Below are 25,003 nucleotides of genomic sequence, written 5' to 3' on the forward strand. Positions count from 1 at the left end.
TATGGTGTATAAATTTGGCAGTTAATATTATTTTTATCATGTTGTCGGTGTTGCCTTTCATCAGTGTTTGTCACTCTTGCCATGACTGGGAACTGTATTTTCAAAAGCCTAAACGAATACAGCTTTCGATGAGCTTACTGGCATAATAAAGACGTCACTGGATAGAACAGCTCAGGTTAATGATTACGGTATAACAAGGTAGTAATAACCAGAATAAGTTTACATAACAATAAATAAGTAATAGAAAGAGCATGGAAACACGAGACTATCTGATTTGTACGAGGGGGCGTAGCCCCCGAGTGTTAAACAGATTGTCGAGTGTTTTGATGTTCTTTCTCTTTTGTATCATAGTCAAACAAACAAACAAACAAACAAACAAACACCCTCCATGTTGTCATAAAATAAAACCCCAGAAAAAGTAACCAATGAATGAGCATCTGAATATGAAATTTCTATCGCCCCCTCTTTCTCTGCAGTCACAATAAGTAAACCCCAGCAAATATGAGCCAATCACTAGGCATGCTATGGAGTGCGGGTAACTAATACTGTGCATGTATATGTATACGGTTTAACTCTGACATGTTTTCAACAGAAAGGTGCAATTAAAACACTGAACACTTTCAGAAAAGTGAACATCAATACTTAATTGACACTAACATCAATTTTCAGAAAAGTTTAAAATTAGTACAACCATCCTACAAACGGTCTGGGTCAGGTGTAATTTTCCTTTACAAATCTCCACTTATATGTGACAGGTGGCCGAATAGTTAAGGTGTCTGCCTCTCCAAATAAGATACAAACTTTCATCTTTTAAATCAAGCTAACATAAAAAGTCTCAAACTATGCTGTGAGTTCGAATCCCGACAGTGACTTTGGATTATTTCATGTGAGGAAGCTCTCCAGCCAGCTAACAGAACGTTACGTCGATGTTTCGGTATTTCTACTCAGCTGCCCCTTCCTGCCGGAAATAATAAATGCACTTGGGTACCCTGCGGTCTTCCTCCACCTGTTAAAGCCGGAAAGTCGCCATATGACCTCTTCTGTGCAGGCGCAACGTGACTATCCTAATATTCTGACAGACAGACACTGAGAGAGTGGCAAAGGACATTTTCCATAAACAGTAAATACAACCACAATATTCTCGGTGTTAATATTCATCACATTATCTGTTTTGTTGATACATTAATTTACTGTTCACTAGCAAAAGAACAAAAACAATCTTTCTCAATTTTAATATAAGACAACAAATTTTACAGCAAAGTTATCGCCGACCAGCAGCCATGTATCATACATATCATTATCATGATTAAAGTACCTCTAACAAAAACTGTAAATAAAAGGCATAAATGCATAGAATTAAAAAAGAAAATGCACGTTATCGTCTACTTTAAACTTTAAGCAAATGATTGTCAAGGATCTTTGAAAACTAGAATCAAAATAAAATTAATAAAAAGTACATTTAGTGAGTATAAACAATTACTACAAGATGACAACGTCTTGATTTTTCTAATACAAGATTTGCAACACAGCGTGCCATACACATCACAATCCAACTCCGTAACAGTCTTCATTTCAGCACAAAGGGAGGGAACTTTGTCACCATAATCGCAGCCTACAATCATTAAAATAAGTTTATCAATACATGCACTAAAAGTACCTGTACAATACATATTGATGTGTTTGCGTTGCAAAATTTGACACGTTTTACACAATATTCGAGAAGGCGTCTTCAAACATTGACTTGTTCACATTTTTATTGTTCACGTTTTTTAAGAGCTTACTAATTCATGCTTTGACTCGTTCACATTTTGACTCGTTTTTATTTTTATTAATTTACGTTTTCACTCGCACGCTTTTTTTCCGTGTTCACACGTTTAAACTCGTTGTTATCATAACTTCTTCGCGTTTTAATCCAACTTCCCTTAATAACTAATTAATTGAATTGATCACCATTTGAATCGTTTTTTAATTTTGACTCGTTCAAGTTTTAACAAATTAAAACAAATAATTCAGTTAATACGGGTTGACTCGTTCACGTTTTGACTCGTTCACGTTTATCTTTGATAACGATTGGACTCGTTCACGTTTATCTTTGATCACGTTTTGACTCGTTCACGTTTATCTTTGATCACGTTTTGACTCGTTCACGTTTATCTTTGATAACGATTGGACTCGTTCACGTTTATCTTTGATCACGTTTTTACTGGTTCTAGTATTGAAATGTCAATGTTCTACAAATTTATAATTTGACTAATTTACGAAGTTTTGCCTTTTTCATATATGGACTCACTTATTATATTTCACCATGTTCATATTTTATTTGGTATATATCCCAGTTTGTATGTTTACAAGACGCATTCATGTTTTGACTCGAACACGTGCTCTCAATGACACGTTTTGAGTCAGGATTGATTACTTTGGGACATATATTTAAATATTCCAGGAAATAATAACATTGATACAACCAACGTCTTTATTTTATTTTAAATTCAGCGAAGTATATAAAAGCATAAATGTGTCTGTGCGTTCGTATATCTATAATTTTTTTAATTAAAAGTAAACTTTATATTTTATGAGTTTATTAGATGAACGCTGCGTCTGCATTGCGTCTAGAAAAATTAATAAACAAAACAAACAAAAGTGATAGCCTTTGAGAGAAGTATAGAGGCCAGATTATATATGTTCAGGATACTGTTGGTAACTCATTTTTTTGTATGAAATCCTTTTAAACTTTGAATTAAAAAGTTGGCATAATTATAATACACATTCAGCAGGTTGTGTATACTGACTGCACAAGCTTGTAAAATGTACACTTTTTTCATATTGTATTATCTGTTGAATATCTTTTGCGATTAAACATTATTATTTTAGGTAAAGACAAGCTATAAAGAATCAAGAACCTTGACCTTATTTTATTTACGAGCTCTTATTTCTTGTTTATAACGTTTTAGCAATATTCACTGTCTGAATGTAATCTATGTCATGTGCTAGAAAAGTATTATTTTTGTAAATTGTTTAGCGAGCACGTGAACAGACAGGAAGATAAGAGAATTTGAATCTAAATTGTCTCCCTTATTTAAATGCATATTGCATTAGTGATGCCCAGTTGCATTATTTGTTGAATAATCGCGAGAACTAAACAATGTCTTCCAACACAATCATTTATCAATAGTCGTTGTAGACCGTGATTGATATTTATATAGTTGTTTCTCCTGTAATGTTTATACGTTCCATAAAAAGATCTACTTTACTGGTGATAATTACCCTCAGTCTGCGATTTAATCATCTTGCAGCTTTGACAACACTTAGCAGAGGTAACGTTACTGTAGCAAACAAACGAACCACGTGACCTAATATAATCCGGACATGAAAATGCAGATGAATCTGTGCATGTATGTGAATTCCATTTGGCCGTTGTGACAGGACGGTGTTCTTCTATTGGTAATTGTGCCTGAGTGTCCGTAGACGTTATCACTTCACCTACAATAGTAGAATAGTAAATACTAGTGAGGTATGTGCTAACCTTAAACTCTTAAACAATAATGATGCACGATTGTAAATAGCAATACGCATTTTTTACATGTAGAATAACAACATGAAATAAAAATTATCTTTACTTCCATTTTACACTGTGTTGCCACACGTCACAATTCTTCATACAAAGGAATAGAGATAAATAAAGTCAAATACTTACAAATTCACATAAAATACATTCTGCAAACATCATTTATACCACATTGCACAAATTACAAAAAAAATCAACAACAGAAGTTACTATATGTTCTGTAAATTAATCTTAATGCTGACCTATGTTGCAAGTTCCACAGCACTCTGTCTGTATATCACGTGATTCGAAAAAATGTGAGCAATGCCAAGACCGACATCCTTGTATTCTGTTACCATACTCGCAGCCTGCAATGTTTTATCATTCAACTTAAACCCGTCCTTTATAACTGAAAATCGACAGCTCTATTATATAAACACATTTTCTGACTATGGCAACTTGAACATAAAATTTCCTTTTCTTTATCTGCATACAGCAAAAGTTACCCCTGATTGAAAGTGTGTATTGCCATTAAATGACGTTTTGTCATATGAATGAGTGAAATATGGATATTTTATACTATTTTGCAGACATGATATAGAGTGACCATGCTCTTATCGGATAGTAAGTCAGAGAGCAATACAAATATATGCCATTAATTGTAATCATAGAATTGTACTAAAACGATATTCGCACAATTATCGATGTTTGTCGATATTTATAAAATATTCAATTTAACAATCCGTGTTTGACACTTATCATCCTTTAAATATATAAACTGAAATACAAGGGGTAATCTACTGTAGAACTGTATGTTGAGAACTGGCTGTTCTCGGCCAGAACCGTAACAAGGATTTTGAAAAAAAATGGGTCGTGCACGAAGATTCGTGCATCCGTGCAGTCTGACCAGGCTTTATACCGTTCGACGACCAACACATTCTTATCTTAATATACCCAAAAGTGATAACTGTATGCAGAACGTCATTTCATAGAGAAATGAATAAAGAATCATTTATTAATACATTGTTTTTGAAAATATAATAAAAAATTCTGGTCATTATTTAGTTTGAGCTACATGTAGTGTACCTATAATCTTTTTATTTTCATTTTCATTGAGGCTAGCGATTATCCATCTTCCTTTGGTATTTACAAGTTCAGAAAAGTCTGATTACATGTGTATAACATTTTTTATGATTTTTATGATTGTTTAGCTCCAGAAGAACATTACACGATCATATAGTTATATTGTAATCACATATCTACCTGAAACGTAGTGGCATTTCATCATTTTTTTGAGAAATATGTCAAAATATTCAATAAAAACGGGATTTAACTCGGCAAAGTAGAACTAGAAATGTGTCCATAAGACGAGGATGCCCCAAAATTCCACTGTTTTGTCAGTTTACAAGGGCAATAACTATCAACATTCCTGTAAAGTTTGGTGTCCTCAGCTCAAGCATATTTAGAGCTATACGTGACACAATATTTTGGAACGGGCGGACAAGGGCAAATCTAAATGCCCTGTCCAATATAAGATTACCACAATTATAAACAAATAAGAATTAAGTAGTTTGACACTTTTTGTATGTAGAAATGTTAAAGCTGTAACATAATGCTCCTCTCTTCGTTTTCCCTATTCAGTAAACAACCTTTAAACTGAACCATCAGTCCAACCTTATGATCAATATTTACATTTTCACTAGTACAATGTTGGCACTATTGATGTCATCAAATAATACAAGTGATAAATGGTCTATATAAAACACAATTACAATGTAACGTATGTTAAACAAATATAGGTACTTTAAATAATACACTCAGTTGTCACATTATTCTCTCTTTTGTTCCCTTTTTATTTCTGGGGGTGGGGGAGATAAGTCACAACGACATTTTGTACAGGTCATAGGTCATATGGCGACTAGATGTACTGGTGACGGAAGACCTCATGTGTCCCATTATTTCAGGCACGAGCGGGCATCCGAGTAGAATCACCGACGTTCCGTAAGCTAGCTGGATAGCTTCCTAACATTAAAGAATCCAAAGTCTCTGGCGGAAATCGAACCCACCACGTTGAGAGCAACGAATCCCCTTCCCAACTTGTGTAAGTTAATAACACATCTGTTTATTCTTCATAAAGTTATCAATTTTTGAGAACTTATAGACAGCGGCATTAAAATGGTAAGGAGTTAAGAAAGTAAGTACATGTGCACTTATTAAATCTACCTTTCTTGTAAGTAAACTTTGACCAGCAAGAGTTACAACATCTGGATCTGACTTTCTCCTGGTAGCAGTAAGATGAAGATTTGGCTATCAACTGTTCGCATGTCATAGAATTAAATGCTGCCCCGGGCTGATCACCAAGAAGACATGGTCCTTAAATATACAGATACAACATTTATTAATACTGCAATACCACAAGTCTGCATATCAATATACCCAAGATTCTTTATACTCAGACTAATTTACTAAATTTACTTACATGTTCAATTTCAAATTGGAGGAATTTGTTGGTCTTTGTATATGAATATATGGTTGAACTTGTACTTCACTGCATGAATTAATATATTATATTAAAGAATTGATGCTTCACACTCTTCTCTTAATAGCTTAACGTCAGAGTTTTTTTTCTGGTGAATAACTCGAAATGCAATAATTAATTATATATAGATTTATATAGATAATACTGAATATTATCTTACACTCAATAAAGACTATTTCAAAATCTAAGGTCATAATGACTTCACTAAGTAATGACAGTTAAACCATTTATGCTTAAAAAGTTGTATGAATACACTAAGGAGATAGTAAATACTGATCAATGTATACAAAACTACCCGTAAGGAATTTAAAAGGAAGAAGACAACATACTGTATGTGTATACTTGTTAAAGGATAGTTATGTGATAAGTATCACTGAGGCCGCCATCGACATAAAAACTAAATCGATGGAAACAAAATATTACTGATTACAAGTTGTAAGTCATCGACCTTTTCAATGTAAAAAAGTATTGAGTACTTCATTTTCATATGGAAAGTTATTTGAAATTGATAACGTGACAAAGAAAACACGTTTCATAATTGACATAGTATGGGAGATGTTTTTTTTCTGTAGAAGTGTGTACAGTACAGCGACACGTACACATTTAGGTGTCTATATCTCATGTTACAACGGCTCCGAGGGAAAATATATAGACATTATAAGTGGCATAAAGTTTTATAAAACAACAGGATATGGTTACCATTGGAATTTAATAGGCTAAAAATATTCCACGTCACTGTTGGAGAAAAAATTACAAGATATCTTTATTTAAAATATCAAATCAAAATTCAAATGAAAACTCCAGAAAATATCATTATGTAGTATAATCCAGGGTGGTTTGGAGTTGGGCAAATTTTATGAAAAAAGATGTCTCGCTGGGTCACGTGATTAGGTTATCTACCCACCGTGACCTTTGTGTATCACCGTTAAAAAATCAAATTATAAGATCATGTTTTGTTAAATTGATAAAAAAAATACTGTAAACTAATCCTGGCTGCATTACATTATCAGCTTTTATTTTAAAAAGTAACAATTTTATAGATTTGCGATGAAATTAGGAATTTTTCGTTCCCGGCGTCAAGGTAAAAATCTACTGCTTATATTTGAAAATAGGCTCGAGTTTCATAAGATATTTTTTTTTAATTTATGAATTGTTATGAAAAAGCCTTATAATCATAATTGGAATTTAGGTGAGCTTCGTTTGAAGATTGTTAATTTGATAAGACCAACCATATGATTTCATAAAAATACATAAAGAGTTATATCACAAATTTTGATCTCACCTTGTTTGTCCGGGGCTTTTGGGGAATACACACAATGACCGTCCATACACCACTAAAAAACAAAAACAAAACTATTATCTGACATGAAATATTACAATTCTAATAACATTCCATACACTACTGCAAAAAAGAAAAAGGGAAGGATGTTGCGTCGTAAGATGTATGGATATTAATCTTAAGATGGAAATATGAAATATTTATATGTGCAAGTGTTTAGGTTTTATTGGTCGACTCAAAATTCCATTATTTATTTCTGCTTCATATAAACACAATATCATTCCAATTTACCACTGTTCTTGATACAAAATGTTTAAAGTACATGACGGTCTCAAGATTCAACGAGTAAACATCAATTACCAAACCAACACGAAGGAAATCATCCCTTTACAAGAGGCGTACACAAACACAAGATATCACGTTGCTAATTCGCACGTGAACTGGCCCTCAGTTTTCAAAAGACCTTTCCTTCAGATTCCGTTTATACATGAGAATATAATATCAAGCTATTTGCAATTTGCACTGAAACACAAATGTTAGAGCAATTTGTGAGGTATATACATAAAGTGCTACTATGACATATTAATAAACTTCTTGTTGTGTAAATATGAAATGTGGATCAATATAAATAGTTATAGAGTCAGAAAAATATTGCCATGCACGGTATATATTAAACTGTGCATTGTTCTTTAGATAATGTGTACCTGTTTATTGCCGCATGTGGTTCCTCGTGCAGCAACATGGAGGACACAATCACTCTCTGTAGAGGGGTCTCTACAATACATGGCTGTACATATTGTACTGGCGTTACCAAACTCGGAACCCTGTACATGTTAAGAAAATGATGAATTATTATAGGCAGGAAAATACACAACATATCTTGTTAACATATTACGAGTATCGGTTTATTGATAATCACTTATTTATAATAGCGAAATAAACTTTGTATGTTTATGACGTAGCAAAATATATATAGGTCTTTAGAATATATATATTATAGACCTTTTTACAATACGATTTTTCAATAGTAACGAATATTGCATTTCGCTCATGCACATCTTGCGTAAGACAAAAAAACCGCACTAACGAAATACTACATTGTATCATACTTAAAGGCTTTAGTAGACGTGAATTTAGTTTCAGCATGGCCATAGCTGACACATTTTTAGATCTTGATCCGAGAAAACCTAAGTATAAAAACACAAGAATATTCTAGCTGAAAAATGTTTTGTCTTATTATATATGTCATTAGTCTGTTAATTGTAACAAAAGTGCGATAAATAAATGTGATATGATATTACTCGTACAAAATAAAACAAAACAATCAATGATAATAACTAAAGTTATTTAAAGTTTATTAAGTTTACAGTTTCCATCTAATGGAGAATATAACATCATTCTAGTGAACGCTGGTATTCACTAAAATGACTTAACTTTTATTTAACCTGTATCGAAACTACCATAGCTACATCACTTTAAAGAACATATGTGCAACAACATGGAGTAGTAGATGAGAAGTTATGAATATAATCATTGCTAAACCAATAACAGAAAATTAGAGAAACCTAGATGAAACTGACCTACTTCACAGAAATAAGCTACTGTAAACTTACTTGTTGACACACAAGTACATCTAATCATTATAAACCAAGATTAGAAATAGTTGATAACATACCCGACATAAGTAAGAGGTTGGTCCCCAAATCATTCTACATTGATCATCTGGTGTATAATCTTGTCCTGGTAGATCTAGTGTGCTGTTTACCACTTCTAATATATCAGTAACATTTGGCCTTTTAGAAGTCAAACATGTTGATCCTTCTCTAATGTAAATAAGGAGGAAAAGAATCTTGGCTTTTGTTAAATTTTACACATTTTACAATTTTAGAATAGTAGTCCTAATCAGGTCAATTCTAAATTGAAAAAAATGATATTACAATCAATTGTCGATTATAACTGCATGACGCTAATAGTTGGAGAACATTTTGTTAAAAGTGAATGATGTTACAGTAGTGAAGTATAATAAAGTAAAAGATAAGTATGCAAAGTTAAAACATGAAAGCAGAGATAGATTTATAGTGCCAGCACCGTCAGTCTCTCAGAGAATACTGGGACTGTTTAGATCTAAATTGATGTTATCACTAACGTATTTTAGCTGGCTTCAGCTTAGTATTGTGTAGTCCATATAGGTAAATCAATATGTACATGACAAGCAAAATGCAGACAAATAAGCGATCACTCTATGTATATAAAACTATTATACTGTATCACGTAAGAATTTACAATGTGGTGTTAACCTAAGTAAATAAAATATACTTACAATAATAAAGAAGTAATAAATTCTTTGAAGTAGTCTACAGAGCAACGGGAGAATATCCACGGATGATATTTTTTGTTGTTTGGAACTGGTCCGAAACCTGATGCAGCCATAATGTATCGATCCACAGAGTGACATGTATTGTTCTCTCCGTCATGGAGTGCCCCAAGACTAAATTTACAACAATTAATTTATCCATTTTATCACAGAGTTGAAGTTATATACCGTTCTTTTAAAAGCAAATAATAACGTAATCAAAGAAGTTGTAAAAGTTCAGAACAGAATATCCTTTCCAGACTTCTGTATGCCTCCCCCTCCCAAAAAAAATATATAAAAAAAATCAACGTTTTACTAAACTTAGAATGACTTAATGCATATTCCATTAGTTAGTTATGTTGTTTTTACATTTTATCAATGATACAGAATTATAAATTACTATTAGTGTTATCCTACTATACCTGTGTCCAAGTTCATGAGCTGCTGTTCCAATACTTTGAAACCCTCCCTGTTCCTCAACAATAGAAACGCTATCACCCGGTTCACACAGTGTTCCAATAAAAGCTAGTCCTGCAATATGTATGTGGCAAAAAATACAACACAAAGAACTAAATAAACTACAGAGAAAGTACTAAGAAATCAAAAAAAAGGAAAAGTTTGATCTTACTGCTGGAAACGCATTTATAAACGTGGTGACAATATATTATGGCTTCAAAATACATTATATATTTGGGCGTAAAATGGTAGTATAAATATGACTTGAAAAAGTTATTTCAAAAATACTAGGCCTAATAAAAACAAGCAAATTCGTTGAAATGATGTTCTCATCCGCCGAATGTTACAAATCATTTGAGTTTATATATACATCAGACCATTGTCATTATACAATCTGCAGCAGTAAACAAACAAAACGACTGCCTTTTAAGATAAAGCATGTTAATGCTAGATTATCAAATTCTCTGTAATTGAATTAGACCAGGAATAAACATATTAATTTAAATATAAACGCTGATTTATTTAGCTATACTGATTGTGAGACATACATTTACCAATTGATTACAGAATTTAGTAAAATAATTCTTGCAATTACTTTTAAGATCCTAAAATATAAAACATTAAGTACAATTACATATACTACTTGACTTTAAGATAAGCACTAGATAGAAATTGATTATGAAAAATTACAACCTGCAATAACTGGTTTGAAAAAAATCATTAGAAAAAAGTTATAGAAACATTAAAAAAGAATTCAGTATTTTTTTATTAATAGGATCAATCCGGAGAGATGCAGTTCTTTAACATTGTATTTCTTAAAAAATTTTTAAAGGGCACCTAATCCAACATTATTCAATAGAGAAATATTGTTTTGATGCACTACAATTTTCCTCCATAAGATTTACCCATTTGTGAAGTTTTTAATTTAATTGAATCTGGTACTTTTAGTTATACGCAGAATAAAAGTTTAAATTAAAATATAGGGCAACAACATTTTGGGGTATGGGCCTTTTCCTTTCTTTAAACTTAAACCAGTAAAAAGACCACTTAAACCGACAGTTTTGTAGTTTTCTTCTCTCTTGTTTTTAACTAAAGTCATTGACGAAATAAATTTCATAAATCATTGGATGTTTTCCCAAACAAACAGACAGACAGACGGATGGACGGAAAGAATGCCGAACGTTCAGACGGACAAAGCCAATAAAATTCCTCCGCCTTGTCTGTAGTAGGATTATAGAAACTTACCTGAAGTATGTGATTGTTTCTGTTTATCCTCACTAGTCTTCAAGCTGTACAAATCATACCTATAAAATGTAATAAATAAATAAAATACAGGTATCAAAGCGCTTCATATGCTAAGGTTCTTACACACATCGCATTGTAGTATTCGTGTTCGCTCATCATTTTTCGCTCATCATTTGTCATAACGACTTTATTACAAACTGAGAAAATAACTGTTTTATATACATATATATATGAACCGATAAATTTTACATCACAATTTTATTATATTTGAGATAGAACGTATTGTAGAATTGTATGATTTATAGAGGTATCTTCTATATTTATATATATTGTATGATTTAAAGAGGTATCTTCTACATTTATATGTATTGTATGATTTACAGAGGTATCTTCTACATTTATATATATTGTATGATTTATAGAGGTATCTTCTACATTTATATATATTGTATGATTTAAAGAGGTATCTTCTACATTTATATATATTGTATGATTTAAAGATGTATCTTCTACATTTATATATATTGTATGATTTAAAGAGGTATCTTCTACATTTATATGTATTGTATGATTTACAGAGGTATCTTCTACATTTATATATATTGTATGATTTAAAGAGGTATCTTCTACATTTATATGTATTGTATGATTTACAGAGGTATCTTCTACATTTATATATATTGTATGATTTATAGAGGTATCTTCTACATTTATATATATTGTATGATTTAAAGAGGTATCTTCTACATTTATATATATTGTATGATTTAAAGAGGTATCTTCTACATTTATATATATTGTATGATTTAAAGAGGTATCTTCTACATTTATATATATTGTATGATTTAAAGAGGTATCTTCTATATTGATATATTCTACTCACCCTGTAAACAGAATAGCATGACTATGGTCGGGAAGTCCCTTTGTTTCATTCACCCATGTTCGAAACATTTTTAAGGCCGTATCAGCATCCATTTCAAGTGTCCCATTCAGTGAAGTGTTGCTGGTAGGTGGAGGATTAAATGTGGAGCCATTCACTGACGTATGTTTCTAGAAACAAAACCACACTGATGGAAAATGATCTTTTTTGTAAAAGTGATAATGTGTTGGGAATGCAAAAAAGTAGTCTTTCAAAATTTGAGATGGATTGCAAAACTTTTAATTTGGGTAATCCTTAGAAAAATCGTTATAAGATAATTTGCCTCGAAATGAAAAGATATATTTATTTGTGTAAGAGTAAATGCATTGTTCCAAATCTGTATTGGATGAAAGGATGTTTAAATATAATACATTGTAGAAAATTAACTGTTGTATTGGTGCATGGTAAATTTACCAACATGATAAATGTACGCACAATTATGATAATACGATAATACACATTGAAATATCCAATCATCCAGGGATTTCTATACAAATAAAGTAATAAGTAGATAAAAATAACTTCTCTTATAAAAACTCAGTTTTTCATATTTGCAGAAATAATATTAATTTAGATAAAAAAAATCATATTAATTAAAGAAGTATGCGAGTGTGCATGTCCTCTGTTATATAACAGCGTGTGATTGACTAACACAGACTTACGTCAATAATAACAATTCCTGACACACTGATTCTAATTTGGAAATCTTCAAATCCTATACTTTGATACCGAAGATCAATCTAAAACAAGAATTGGAAAATACTTTAAATGTCAAACAAGGTTAATATTTTGAGATATTCGGAATAAAATATTATGTCCAATATAGTACAATATTATATCTGTATGTTATAATATCTTGTGGATATCGAATTTCATCTCATAGTTAAAGTATTTGTTTTAATCATCTTACATATATAATTGGTGTTTCTTCTGTACACTTGTTAGTCAAAACTAAGAAATAACCTAAATAAGTAGAAAAAGGTATCAACTGTCTTACCCCATTTATCACATGAAGGTAGTATTTCTGGATTTCTGACTTTGCATGGAGAGATTTTTCCTTCAAATTACGACCAGCAGCGTTCGACATCCATCTAAATTATTGAAATTGAAGACATTTAGTTTTTTCCATTCATCACTAAGATAAAAAATATATGCATGTTACTGAGAAACATACAAGATTGTAGATTAACTAGATCTCAAATGCTAAAATAAAATGCATGCTTGGCTTTAATGTATTCAGGATGCAAAGGCTTTCTCCTTAGTAATATCACGGATCAATATAAATTCGTGGTAATATGATGTAACATTTATATTCCCACAAATGTCACCATTAAAAAACAAAATAAAAACTCTGTTTATAACGATATACTGATGCACTTACTTCGTATAAATATTGAAATCAACAACGACTAAAACGTCTATAGTAAACGTGAGCACATCATGCACGCGCATCACCTCGCGACGATCACGTGACAAATGTACTGTTTCCTGGACAGCGGGAAACCTGGATTTCTCTGCAACAAAGTAAACAAAGTAAAAAAAAGGACTTTCTATCAATAACGTTAAAAAAAACAAGTCAAATAAGTATATAATATTTGTTTTATAGATTTGTCTTTGATATACTTTTTTACAAAAAAGGCACTTAAAGCCACGGGGAATATGAACTCAAAAACAAACCTAAGACAGCACGCTTCAGATAATCATAGAGAAGCGTGTGTGTGAAGTTTCAAAAAAACTTTACAAAAGTTGCTTGTTCGAATTGTTATCTGAATGTTATTATTTGTTTCTTTACAATAAACAAAAGGAAAACATTTTTGATAATACGCTATTAAAGATAATTTAGTTTCGTCATTTTTGAAAAAGTGCCCTAATTCTAATAACCAAACTTAAGTTTAGAAGTGTTCATAACTCGTAAATCGTATGGTAAATTTTGTTACAGTTTTGCAAACAGGTGTCCTTTTAGGTATGTTGTCAATTTTTATGTTTCTTATAGTGCCCATTAAATACTCTCTAATTAAGTAATACAAACAAGCTTACTGACACATTTCAGTTGCAAATCAGCCGTCAAAATAACAAGACTGTTTTATTACAATTTTGCGGTTAAATGACATAAATAATTAGAGGCTGTCCATCAAATCTACGCATTGTTAACAACCAGTGGCATAACTACATGTAACACCAGCAAATAACTACAATAACTCGCTAGTTATTCTTTTTCTAACGTACCTTTGATCGTAATATACACCTTATACTTTTAAATTAAAGTGTAGATATGTACTTTCTTATGACGTTATAAGTGAGATAACTAAATATTATCACAAGTAATAGTTATATTAAATAACACACTCTTGCACGCGATTCAGAAAATAATCATTTTGGTAACCATTGGTAATGGACTAAGCTTTCCACAAAAAAAATCTTACCATGTAACAATTTGGAAAACTTTATTATACTATCATTTTATTTGCTCAACTTTACATTCGCAATATAAATAAGTATATTTAAAAGCATAATTATTTAACAAATGTAATCACGTATCTATTGCACAAACTTTATACAGATCCTCGTGAACGATTTTTGTATGAATTAATGTCTACCTACCTGATATTATGTAGTCATGTGTGTGTGGCTACCTACCTGATATACTATAGACATGTGTGCGTGACTACCTTCCTGATATAATAAAGTTATGAGTGCGTGGCTACCTACCTGATATGATAAAGTCATGTGTGCGTGGCTACCTACCTGATATTATGTTGTCATGAGTGCGTGGCTACCTACCTGATATTATGTTGTCATGAGTGTGTGGCTACCTACCTGATATACTATAGGCATGTGTGCTTGGCTACCTTCCTGATATAATATAGACATGTGTGTGTGGCGTCATACCTGATAAAATATAGTCACGTGTGCGTGGCTACCTACCTGATATTATGTAGTCATGTGTGTGTGGCGTCATACCTGATAAAAATATAGTCACGTGTGCGTGTCTACCTACATGATATTATGTAGTCATGTGTGTGTGTGGCTACCTACCTGATATAATAAAGTAAAGAGTTTGTGGCTACCTACATGATATAATATAGTCATGTGTGTGTGGCTACCTACCTGATATAATATAGTCACGTGTGTGTGGCTACCTACCTGATATTATCACACTGGCCATAGCTTTCGCAGAAGCGGTGGGTCTACCGGTGCGGCGATGGAGAATTCGTCGCAGAAGCGGTGGAAAAACATGGCTGTCGGATAGTTTTTTTGCTGGTGTCGGTAAGTTTATGACTTATTTGTACGTTATGTTTTTATGTTTAACTGATAACACCTAGTGAGACTGGAGCCCACATATGTACTCTTCCAACTTATTACACGCATGGGGTGCAAATCATGACCAGTTATGCAAACACTTATGTACAGTTTGACGAGGGGACGCCACTTTTGCCTAATTTTGTTTATACCACTACAAATGTACTCAAAACTACCCCTAGATACACTAGCATCGCATCGTATGTATTATAATTACACAAACCAACCATATTTTGGAACTTTTGGAAATTGATATTACCATTTTAATAAAAGAATTGACAAAAATTGATTACAACGCAGACGGCGGTGGATTCGATTGCAACGCAGTGCGGTGGGCCCGATATCATTTATGTCTTTTTTTTTTCACGTTAAAGTCACCGACACTTAGGAGTTGAGCTCCAAACACCTAAAAATACAAATGAAATATATATTTGTTAATCCTAACACATATAGTTGTTATATATATCAATGAAAGTAAATATACGCTTTTTTGCATCATGTACATTATAAATATGTTTTTATAAAACAATCCCTGTTTTAGATACTAGTGGTGTTTGTTAACTACATTTATCACACACCCGTCCCGATTTTGCGACTCCGTAAATATGGTATGGCACGGCCGTGCATATATTTTGACGTGACGTCATTAGCGTTATGCTAACATAGTGTAAAGACGCGCTAAATGTTAGCGTTATACTATAGGCGCGTCAATGAAAAATGACTCTTATTTCACTTTAAACGGTCTCTATTTTGGGTATGTGATAAATAGAATATTAAATTCGTGTAAGTTCATTACTGAATTTATTGCACTCGTTGAATAAATTAATATTATGCTCGCCAGAGGCTCGCATAATATAATTTTATTCAACTCGTGCAATAAATTCAGTAATGAACTTACACTTATTCAATATCCTCTATGTATAGGTTGTTTAAAAAGTAATTATAATGTATACATTAATTATAAAATTATCTTGTATTCTTTTTTCTATTTTCAATCTATGCATCATGTACCTTATCAATATGTTTTTATAAAACAATCCCTGTTTTTGATTCTAGTTTAAAATATTGGGATGTATGTTAACTTTGTAGTGCTTAAATGGTAATTTTAACTTATAAATTGAATTAAGAAATACTTAAAGTTTGTATTTTCTTTACAGACTATGCATTCATTTAACTTATAAAATGTCTTGATAAATTAAATTCTAGTTTGGACACTAGTTCAACAAATATGTTAACTATGTATCGCTGAAATGTTAATTATAGCTTAAACTCGTATATTGAATTTAATCTATCAATTTAACAAATCAAAATGTTTTTGTAGTTTAACACACAAGAGTCATCATTAACTATGTATTACTAACACATTGGTCATAAATTTATTTTGAACTTTATTTTTACTTATGAACGGTTTGTGATAAAATTTTAATACATTGATAAGATGAGATGAGATGAGATAAGATCTGTTGATAGTGACACTAATTATAGCTTTATTGTTTTATCTATTTTTTATTTATTTATTTCATTTTTTTAATATAACTTAACATGTTAACATTAAATTATATCAAATTTTTATTTAACATGTACAAAGTATAAATAGGCTGTATGTAATATAAAAATTATAGAATGCATTTTGAAATAAATATTACAAAATACCTGACAAAAAGGTAGACGAAATGTTGTTTATTGGCCTATGAGCGAATTGCACTGCACGCGTTCAAATTATCGTATATTTTTGTTTGTAAATTGTAATTGTAATCTTTAAGTCACAATTTAAATTTGTCGCTCTTTCGTTTTCGTTGCTTTTCACGGTCTGTCGTTCCTCCTTTGGTTGGACAGTTTGGTGGTTTTTGTTGTCCAACTTGTGTGTCATCTATTTATAACGTTTGCTACAATTGTTTTCTATATGAAAGCGTATTTGAAGTTTCTGGTTAATCTTTTGATTATATCATAATCTATTCCTAGACAATAAAGACGTCTGGCTCTGCCAGACATTATCAATCAAATTTCTATGTTTGTATTTTAACTCTACTGAGGATTGCACAAATTAACAAGGAGGAACATGTATCGTGGTAAAAGAAAAAAACATTATTTTATATACATTTCCAAACTTTTCATGAAAATAAACATGAATATTGAGGCATGCTGCTTTAAAATCCTAATAATTATATATTTATAAATTCCAGCCCATATACTTATCATATATTTCAATAAAACTTACATATATGCATGCTGTTTTGAAGAAAAAGTAAATATTTATACGTCAAAAATATACACAAGATAAAAAAAAATGTGTTAGAAAAAAATCGCACATCCTCCAAATCACCTTGCAATTGATTCTATTTCCAATATTTTCACATTATCATTTTGTCAACAGGCGACACGAGTCATCCATTAAACGTATATTACTGGTACTAATTATATATTTTTATCATATTTTTCTTTTTCAACAATATCAAACTTCATCTTCAATATACAAACACACTATGTGAAAAAATTTAAACTATCGCCGTTTTATTTATTTACAAAATATTTCGTGGTACTCAGTTCTGTCGTATTTAAATACGGTGCGCTATGAATGTGAGAACCCGCATTATCCCGAATGACTCCGATTATAGCAAGGCTGGTTCAAAGCGCATTTATATACAGCATATCTGAGAGTCATTTTGTTTTCAAAAAAGCGTATATTTACTTTCATTGATATATATATATAACAACTATATGTGTTAGGATTAACAAATATATATTTCATTTGTATTTTTAGGCGTTTGGAGCTTAACTCCTAAGTGTCGGTGACTTTAACGTTAAAAAAAGACATAAATGATATCGAGCCCACCGCACTGCGTTGCAATCGAATCCACCGCCGTCTGCGTTGTAATCATTTTTTGTAAATTCTTATATGAAAATGGTAATATCAATTTCCAAAAGTTCCAAAATATGGTTGTTTTGTGTAATTATCATACATACGATGCGATGCCAGTGTATCTAGGGGTAGTTTTGAGTACATTTATAGTGTTATAAACAAAATTAGGCAAAAGTGGCGTCCCCTCGTCAAACTGTACAGAAGTGTTTGCATAACTGGTCATGATTTGCACCCCATGCGTGTAATAAGTTGGAAGAGTACATATGTGGGCTCCAGTCTCACTAGGTGTAATCAGTTAAACATAAAAACATAACGTACAAATAAGTCATAAACTTACCGACACCAGCAAAAAACTATCCGACAGCCATGTTTTTCCACCGCTTCTGCGACGAATTCTCCATCGCCGCACCGGTAGACCCACCGCTTCTGCGAAAGCTATGGCCAGTGTGATTATGTAGTCATGTGTGTGTGTGGCTACCTACCTGATATAATAAAGTAAAGAGTGTGTGGCTACCTACATGATATAATATAGTCATGTGTGTGTGGCTACCTACCTGATATAATATAGTTATGAGTGCGTGGCTACCTACCTGATATAATATAGTCATGTGAGCGCGGCTATCTACCTGATATTATGTAGTCATGTGTGCGAGGGATATCTTTAATCTGATGCCATCGTGTAAGTATTATACCAAATTTTGATGACTGTTTTATTGTCTGTATGACAAATTCACTACCTTTGTATAAAATAACACCAGACTGAAAAGATAAATACGTGTACATGCAATATAATACTGTCTCACTAGAGATCATACTCGAATAATCTCACACAAAAAAATAACCCTGATATCTGATAGTACGTGACAGTATAAGGAAAATATAAGATATTGATTTGTATTGTCACAGGTATTGTGTGCTTGCAAAATATTCCGTGAATGTAATTGTCAAAATTAAGGTTATTAAGTACTGGGTTATTATAAAAATCAAAAAAGTTCTTGAATCATTACTTATTCGTTCAATAAATACATATATAATTATCGACTTACAAGATGAAAGTCTGTGGATTTCTTATCATGATCACACTGAACTATGAAATGACTGTCTGGAGAAGTACTCATGTACCTGATAATATTCTGAAAATACCAATATAATATTATATATATGTTATATATACATATATGTACGGAAGAGCATTAGTGCCAGGTGTATGTTTTTTATTCGAAATTTCGAGTTACTAACTCGAAATTTCGAGTTACTTATCTCGAAATTTCGAGTTACTAACTCGAAATTTCGACTTACTAACTCGAAATTTCGACTTATTAACTCGAAATTTCGAGTTACTAACTCGAAATTTCGACTTACTTATCACGAAATTTCGAGTTAGTAACTCGAAATTTCGACTTACATTGCACGACTTTCATTGGTTGCCGGTGAAAGCAAGGATTGAATTCAAGATACTTTCTTTCGTGTGTAGCTGTTGCACATTGACAGAGCACCTTTAACATTTATTTAACAGAACAATTTTATAGGGTCAAATTGTCCACACATACTGAACATATCCTTCGCTTTTTTGTGGAGGGGGGGGGGGGTTGTAAATCACACTTTCCACATTTCTGTGTTAACCGGGTGTTTCTTTTTCTTAAGCACACATACAACCATCATGTGGAGAAACAACAAGTCCAAAACCCACCCTATTGTAAACTGTGCAATATCATGTGTTAAATAATTTTTAATTGGCCAGTTAGTCTGTCACGTTTCTTTATACTAGTAATGTTTTTGTAACATTATTCATTATTTACTAATACTTTGATATTGTGTTGATAAAAGTTGATAAAAGTGATACTTGTTGTTATATATATGTTGGGAATAATATAAAAGCATCCGATTTTACAAGAAATATAGTCAGTCCAACAATTTTGACAAAGGCCTCAGCACGCCCAATTTTGGCCACGCCGCGATACTTTCCTCAGATGTCCCACACGTGAAGTATAGGATCGGTTTTTTACAGGGATGAGAAGAATATGATTAGTGAAAAGATATGTTCGAACAGATGGGATACAATACAACGTCTGAAGAACGCCTGAACGTACAAATTAAAGGAAGCCTTGTTTTTTTTAGGTCGGGTGTGTACATGCCATTACTAAGTTTAAGTTAAATTTCAATAGTTTTTGTCCAGGCACCCGTTTCTCCATCGCCATCGTTCAAAGGCACTGCCTACTATATCTTATACCATCTAACTAATAACTTTGGCCATTCTTGTAATGTTAATAATTCGAAATTTCGAGTTAGTAAGTCGAAATTTCGAGATAAGTAACTCGAAATTTCGAGTTAGTAAGTCGAAATTTCGAGTTAGTAAGTCGAAATTTCGAGTTAGTATGTCGAAATTTCGAGTTAGTAAGTCGAAATTTCGAGTTAGTAAGTCGAAATTTCGAGTTAGTAAGTCGAAATTTCGAGATAAGTAAGTCGAAATTTCGAGTTAGTAAGTCGAAATTTCGAGTTAGTAACTCGAAATTTCGAGATAAGTAAGTCGAAATTTCGAGTTAGTAACTCGAAATTTCGAGTTAGTAACTCGAAATTTCTAGTTAGTAACTCGAAATTTCGAGTTAATAAAAAACATACACCTGGCACTAATGCTCTTCCGTATATATGTGTGTGTAGTAACGATGATAGGGTTAGAAATTTTGGCATTGAATAATGTTACAAGTATGTTAAGCATTACATTGTTTCAAACTCAATGAAATACAGAAAATATTGTTAGAACGTTATCTTTATCATTCACTGCGCTATCATTCATCAGTGTTTCATGTGACGAATTAGTAATATCTTTTTTTCATTTACCTGTACACACATAACATATTGTATTGATTATGCGAGCAAATTATTGCTGTAAATTAGGGTTCAAGCATTAAAGCATTTGTGGTATTGCATTGGATATCACAAAATATTGACAAAATAAATGACAAAACGGGCTACCGAGGAGGTAGATTATATATAAGGCCGTACGCTACATGTGTGGCATATTTTACAGTTCAATAAAAAATGATCCCTCAGTGTAACAGTACATAAACTTGTCACGTCGTGACAATAATGAAAGTATAATACACATATTTATTTCGTTAATGGTTAACACGAATTGGCTATGTATGAAGGATGGTCAAAATCCGAACTTCTGTATAATCAATAAAACACAGGGACTTGTTTTTTTACAATTCTATTTCACATTTTAAATAGTTATACAGTTTCTATATATATATATATTGATTACTTATATAAGTTATTATTCTATCAAGCCACTCCCCCCCCCTCTTGACAAACTCACACATCACACATAACTAAAAACATTTGAATAAATCATATCAACTGCTGTCTTAACATGACTATAGCTAGTGTTGTTGTTTTTCTTAAACATGCAGAGAAATACCTGTTTCCTGGTTTCTGTATAGTCGTCCTTTCTTGGAAGTCTACTGAGTAAATATGCTGGTGGAAATCTGTTTAAAGCTGGGGGTTGCTTCCTTAAATAAACGATCATTTCATCTTGTCCAGACAATGCCATACGTATATTGAAATAGTCCGGATATCTGCACTGGAGTAATTGATCAGTAGCGTTAGTAAATATAACACCAACTCCATCGTGTCCTTTATATGCTGCAAATATATATGTTTTCATACAACTTTATATACAGCACAGCTAATGCAGAATATAGCATTGCAAGATCTCGATTTGCATATCAACTTAAAGTGAATTGGTCTATGGTAGGACGTGCAATACAATAAATAAATATGTTGGTATATATAGTATTTAGTATCAGGCATAACAACACACCACGAAATTATATCTAACATACATCATCTGATCTTACAAATATTTATAGCAGATAATATTTAAAACAAAATATTATTAGTCACAATATAAATGTACATACTAAAACACTTAGAAATTACATAACTTATTTTACGGAATATTTTATAGGAATATCCAAATAATACATTTCAATTGTTTTATGAGTTTTTGAAATTCTTATTGAAAATTGCCTATAATTGACCATACCACTTGAAAAAATGAAAAGAAAATCACATACAGCATTTAATTTAACATAATATTGTTTATCTAAATTAATTGTGTATATATCAAACTACAAGAACATGTTACCTTATCACATGTTTTGATCTAAAAATACATTTAATCATGATCAGCCACCGTCCTGTGAATTATATTCTGGACAAGTTTCATTCTAGAATACACAGGTTTTTATATCTTATACTGTTTAAATATAAATATAAGAAAGAAAAGTCATGAGCGGGAAATTATACACAGAAAAATCTAACATACTACTAACATAATGTCACATGACACGTGTTTGTTTGTCTGTTCAAGTTTCACCTTTAAAATCTAATAATAAAGACTAATAAGACACAATAAACCAAAAAACATGTGGACGGTATCAACACTTAAATAAGAAAAAAAACTTACCTTCGGGTTGACAATATCCGTTATCAGTGAAAGTTGTAAATAAAATTATCGTCAAATAAAATCGATTGAAAATTTTCTTATTCTTATACAGCAATTTATTGTCTTTCATTTTTTGACAAGCAAATAGCCCTGTTAAAATATTTTGATAATCGATTCTAAAATTATTTAGTTGTACTTTTTTTTTCTTTAAAATATACTCAATAGTGATATACAAATTCAAAACGCACTTAATTATAAGTTTATACAATAATACATTTTCATTATCAGTGGAATTTACAATTTTTACTCCTTCATGTACGTTTTCATTTTCAACTCTAAAAGTTCCGTTCGCGTCTTTTTACTAAATGTTCCTAGTATTTGTCCGTTATGTTAGTCAACAAGTCAAATCGTGTAGTTTTACATGCTTGAACTGCAAGTTCACATCACTTACAAGCTAAACCATTTTCTCATACAACAACTAAAAATGAAATATATTCATTGTGACAATTAGTGGTAAAAGGACCGAAAATTTATCATGACTTCACTAATTGATTATATCTACATTTACCTTGTCAGTTCATGTCACGTGGTCTAATAATTTATCCCCATCGCGTTACCATATTTGTGTCATATACAGTCGTTTTGTCTTATAAATTGACTAATAAATTGACATGCTGAACTTCGTATCGCCAACAATCACGTAGTGTTTTGTTTTGGTAATTAGCAAAGCTGTCATTCTAGTAATAAACAGTTGTAAGACCTTCCTCTATAATATGATCATTTTGTGATTGAATCGTTGAACGAATGTAAAGGTAGACGTTTAGTTTATGGTATCTTAAATCATAGGCACCAAGTTTCAACCCATGCAGTTGATGGTTTGCCATAATACTGATTATTGTATTATATTGAATAAATGCCATGCAATTTGAAGAAAAAGTCTTTGAAAGAAGAACCCATGAACATGCTTATTTGGCCGTCTTTAGTTGATAAAAATATTAAAAGATTTTCCCATAAGATTGTATGTGAAATCAAGTGATACAAGGGACGACCCAAGAAACTCTGAAGATAATGCTACACACCAAATATCTATGAGATAGGCATTGGAGTTTGGGATAAGAAGAATTTTAAAGCTTTTCCTATATTAACACACAATTATCAAAATGTTGCAAACAAGACAAAGGTCCCCATACCGGTTAGAATCTCACAAGAAGTAGGTCAGCAACATTTTGAAGGGCCATGATCATTCATTTATGCCATTGTGGTGGACATGAATGAACTTTTGAGTTCTTAGTTTGTCTGTTTTAATAAATGTGTTAAGTTTCCCCTGCTTAATAAGGAAAATATATTATATGGACGTTATCATATTAATATGATGTGACAATTTGAAGTAGATCCGCTAAGAAGTAAAAAAATAACAATAGAAAAAAAATCGAAGTTCAAGGGAAACATAATAAAGAATGGATCCTTTTTAAACCAAGGACCATGTTATATATAACTTTTGTAAAGGCCGACTAAAATGCCATATTTAAACAGATCTATGTAGATCTAGTTTCTGAGAAAATGTTTTTATATATTATACCTTACATTAAAAAGGTTCCTTCTTTGTTCATATTAGTGTCAGCGAACATTTAAAAAGTATAATATTCAGTGGTCCTGTCCAACAAAAATGCATGAGCGGGCACTTTTAAGTTTGGACCGCTAAAATAAGCGGTTATATGCAGGAATATTTTTTAAAAACAAGAGGATCATTATGTCCCTAATATCGCTCACCTGAATATTAATACTTTCCATGATAAAAAAAGTAATATTGTAAACTATAAACGAAAGCAGTCATAAAATCTGAATCATAAACTGACATAAAGTTCATATTTGACCCAGTGGTTGTAATTTGAACAATTTTTATTGAGGATCAGCAGACAATGTTTCATATCAAATGTATGAGCAAAAGCCTTTATAGTATAATAAAAGAAGTTCTTTTTGTTTTTAACATATACATATAAGGAAAATCAATGACCTGCTGCTATAACTTGAACAATTTCTTGGTGCCAAGCAAAGGAC

General features: G+C 31.7%; 1 protein-coding gene across 1 annotated transcript; it reads right to left on the reverse strand.

Annotated features, from left to right (window-relative positions):
- Nucleotides 1–1,223: 1,223 nt before the first annotated feature.
- LOC132743302 (A disintegrin and metalloproteinase with thrombospondin motifs 19-like) lies at nucleotides 1,224–24,359 on the reverse strand. The gene is made up of 18 exons (XM_060731842.1): nucleotides 22,967–24,359; nucleotides 21,917–22,140; nucleotides 19,542–19,628; nucleotides 19,122–19,254; nucleotides 13,717–13,849; nucleotides 13,333–13,426; nucleotides 12,998–13,075; nucleotides 12,300–12,466; nucleotides 11,417–11,475; nucleotides 10,138–10,246; nucleotides 9,683–9,850; nucleotides 9,038–9,185; nucleotides 8,067–8,186; nucleotides 7,366–7,417; nucleotides 5,768–5,917; nucleotides 3,808–3,912; nucleotides 3,265–3,480; nucleotides 1,224–1,612 (listed from the first exon to the last, which is right to left on the reverse strand). Exons 1-18 carry the CDS (start codon nucleotides 23,073–23,075, stop codon nucleotides 1,410–1,412), a joined length of 2,355 nt encoding a protein of 784 aa, XP_060587825.1. The 5' UTR covers nucleotides 23,076–24,359; the 3' UTR covers nucleotides 1,224–1,409.
- Nucleotides 24,360–25,003: the final 644 nt, after the last annotated feature.

The sequence above is a fragment of the Ruditapes philippinarum genome, unplaced genomic scaffold (genome assembly GCF_026571515.1).
Source record: "Ruditapes philippinarum isolate M1 unplaced genomic scaffold, ASM2657151v2 ctg547_1_1_1_1, whole genome shotgun sequence".
NCBI lineage: Eukaryota > Metazoa > Mollusca > Bivalvia > Venerida > Veneridae > Ruditapes > Ruditapes philippinarum.

Excerpts from the sequence above, each read along its gene's own strand:
- LOC132743302 (XM_060731842.1), bottom strand. The coding sequence starts at position 23,075 with ATGAAAGACAATAAATTGCTGTATAAGAATAAGAAAATTTTCAATCGA. Across the intron at positions 22,141-22,966 it reads CGGATATTGTCAACCCGAAG|CATATAAAGGACACGATGGA; the intron begins GTAAGTTTTTTT and ends ATATATTTGCAG. Across the intron at positions 9,186-9,682 it reads TTTATTACTTCTTTATTATT|AGAAGGATCAACATGTTTGA; the intron begins GTAAGTATATTT and ends TATTTACATTAG.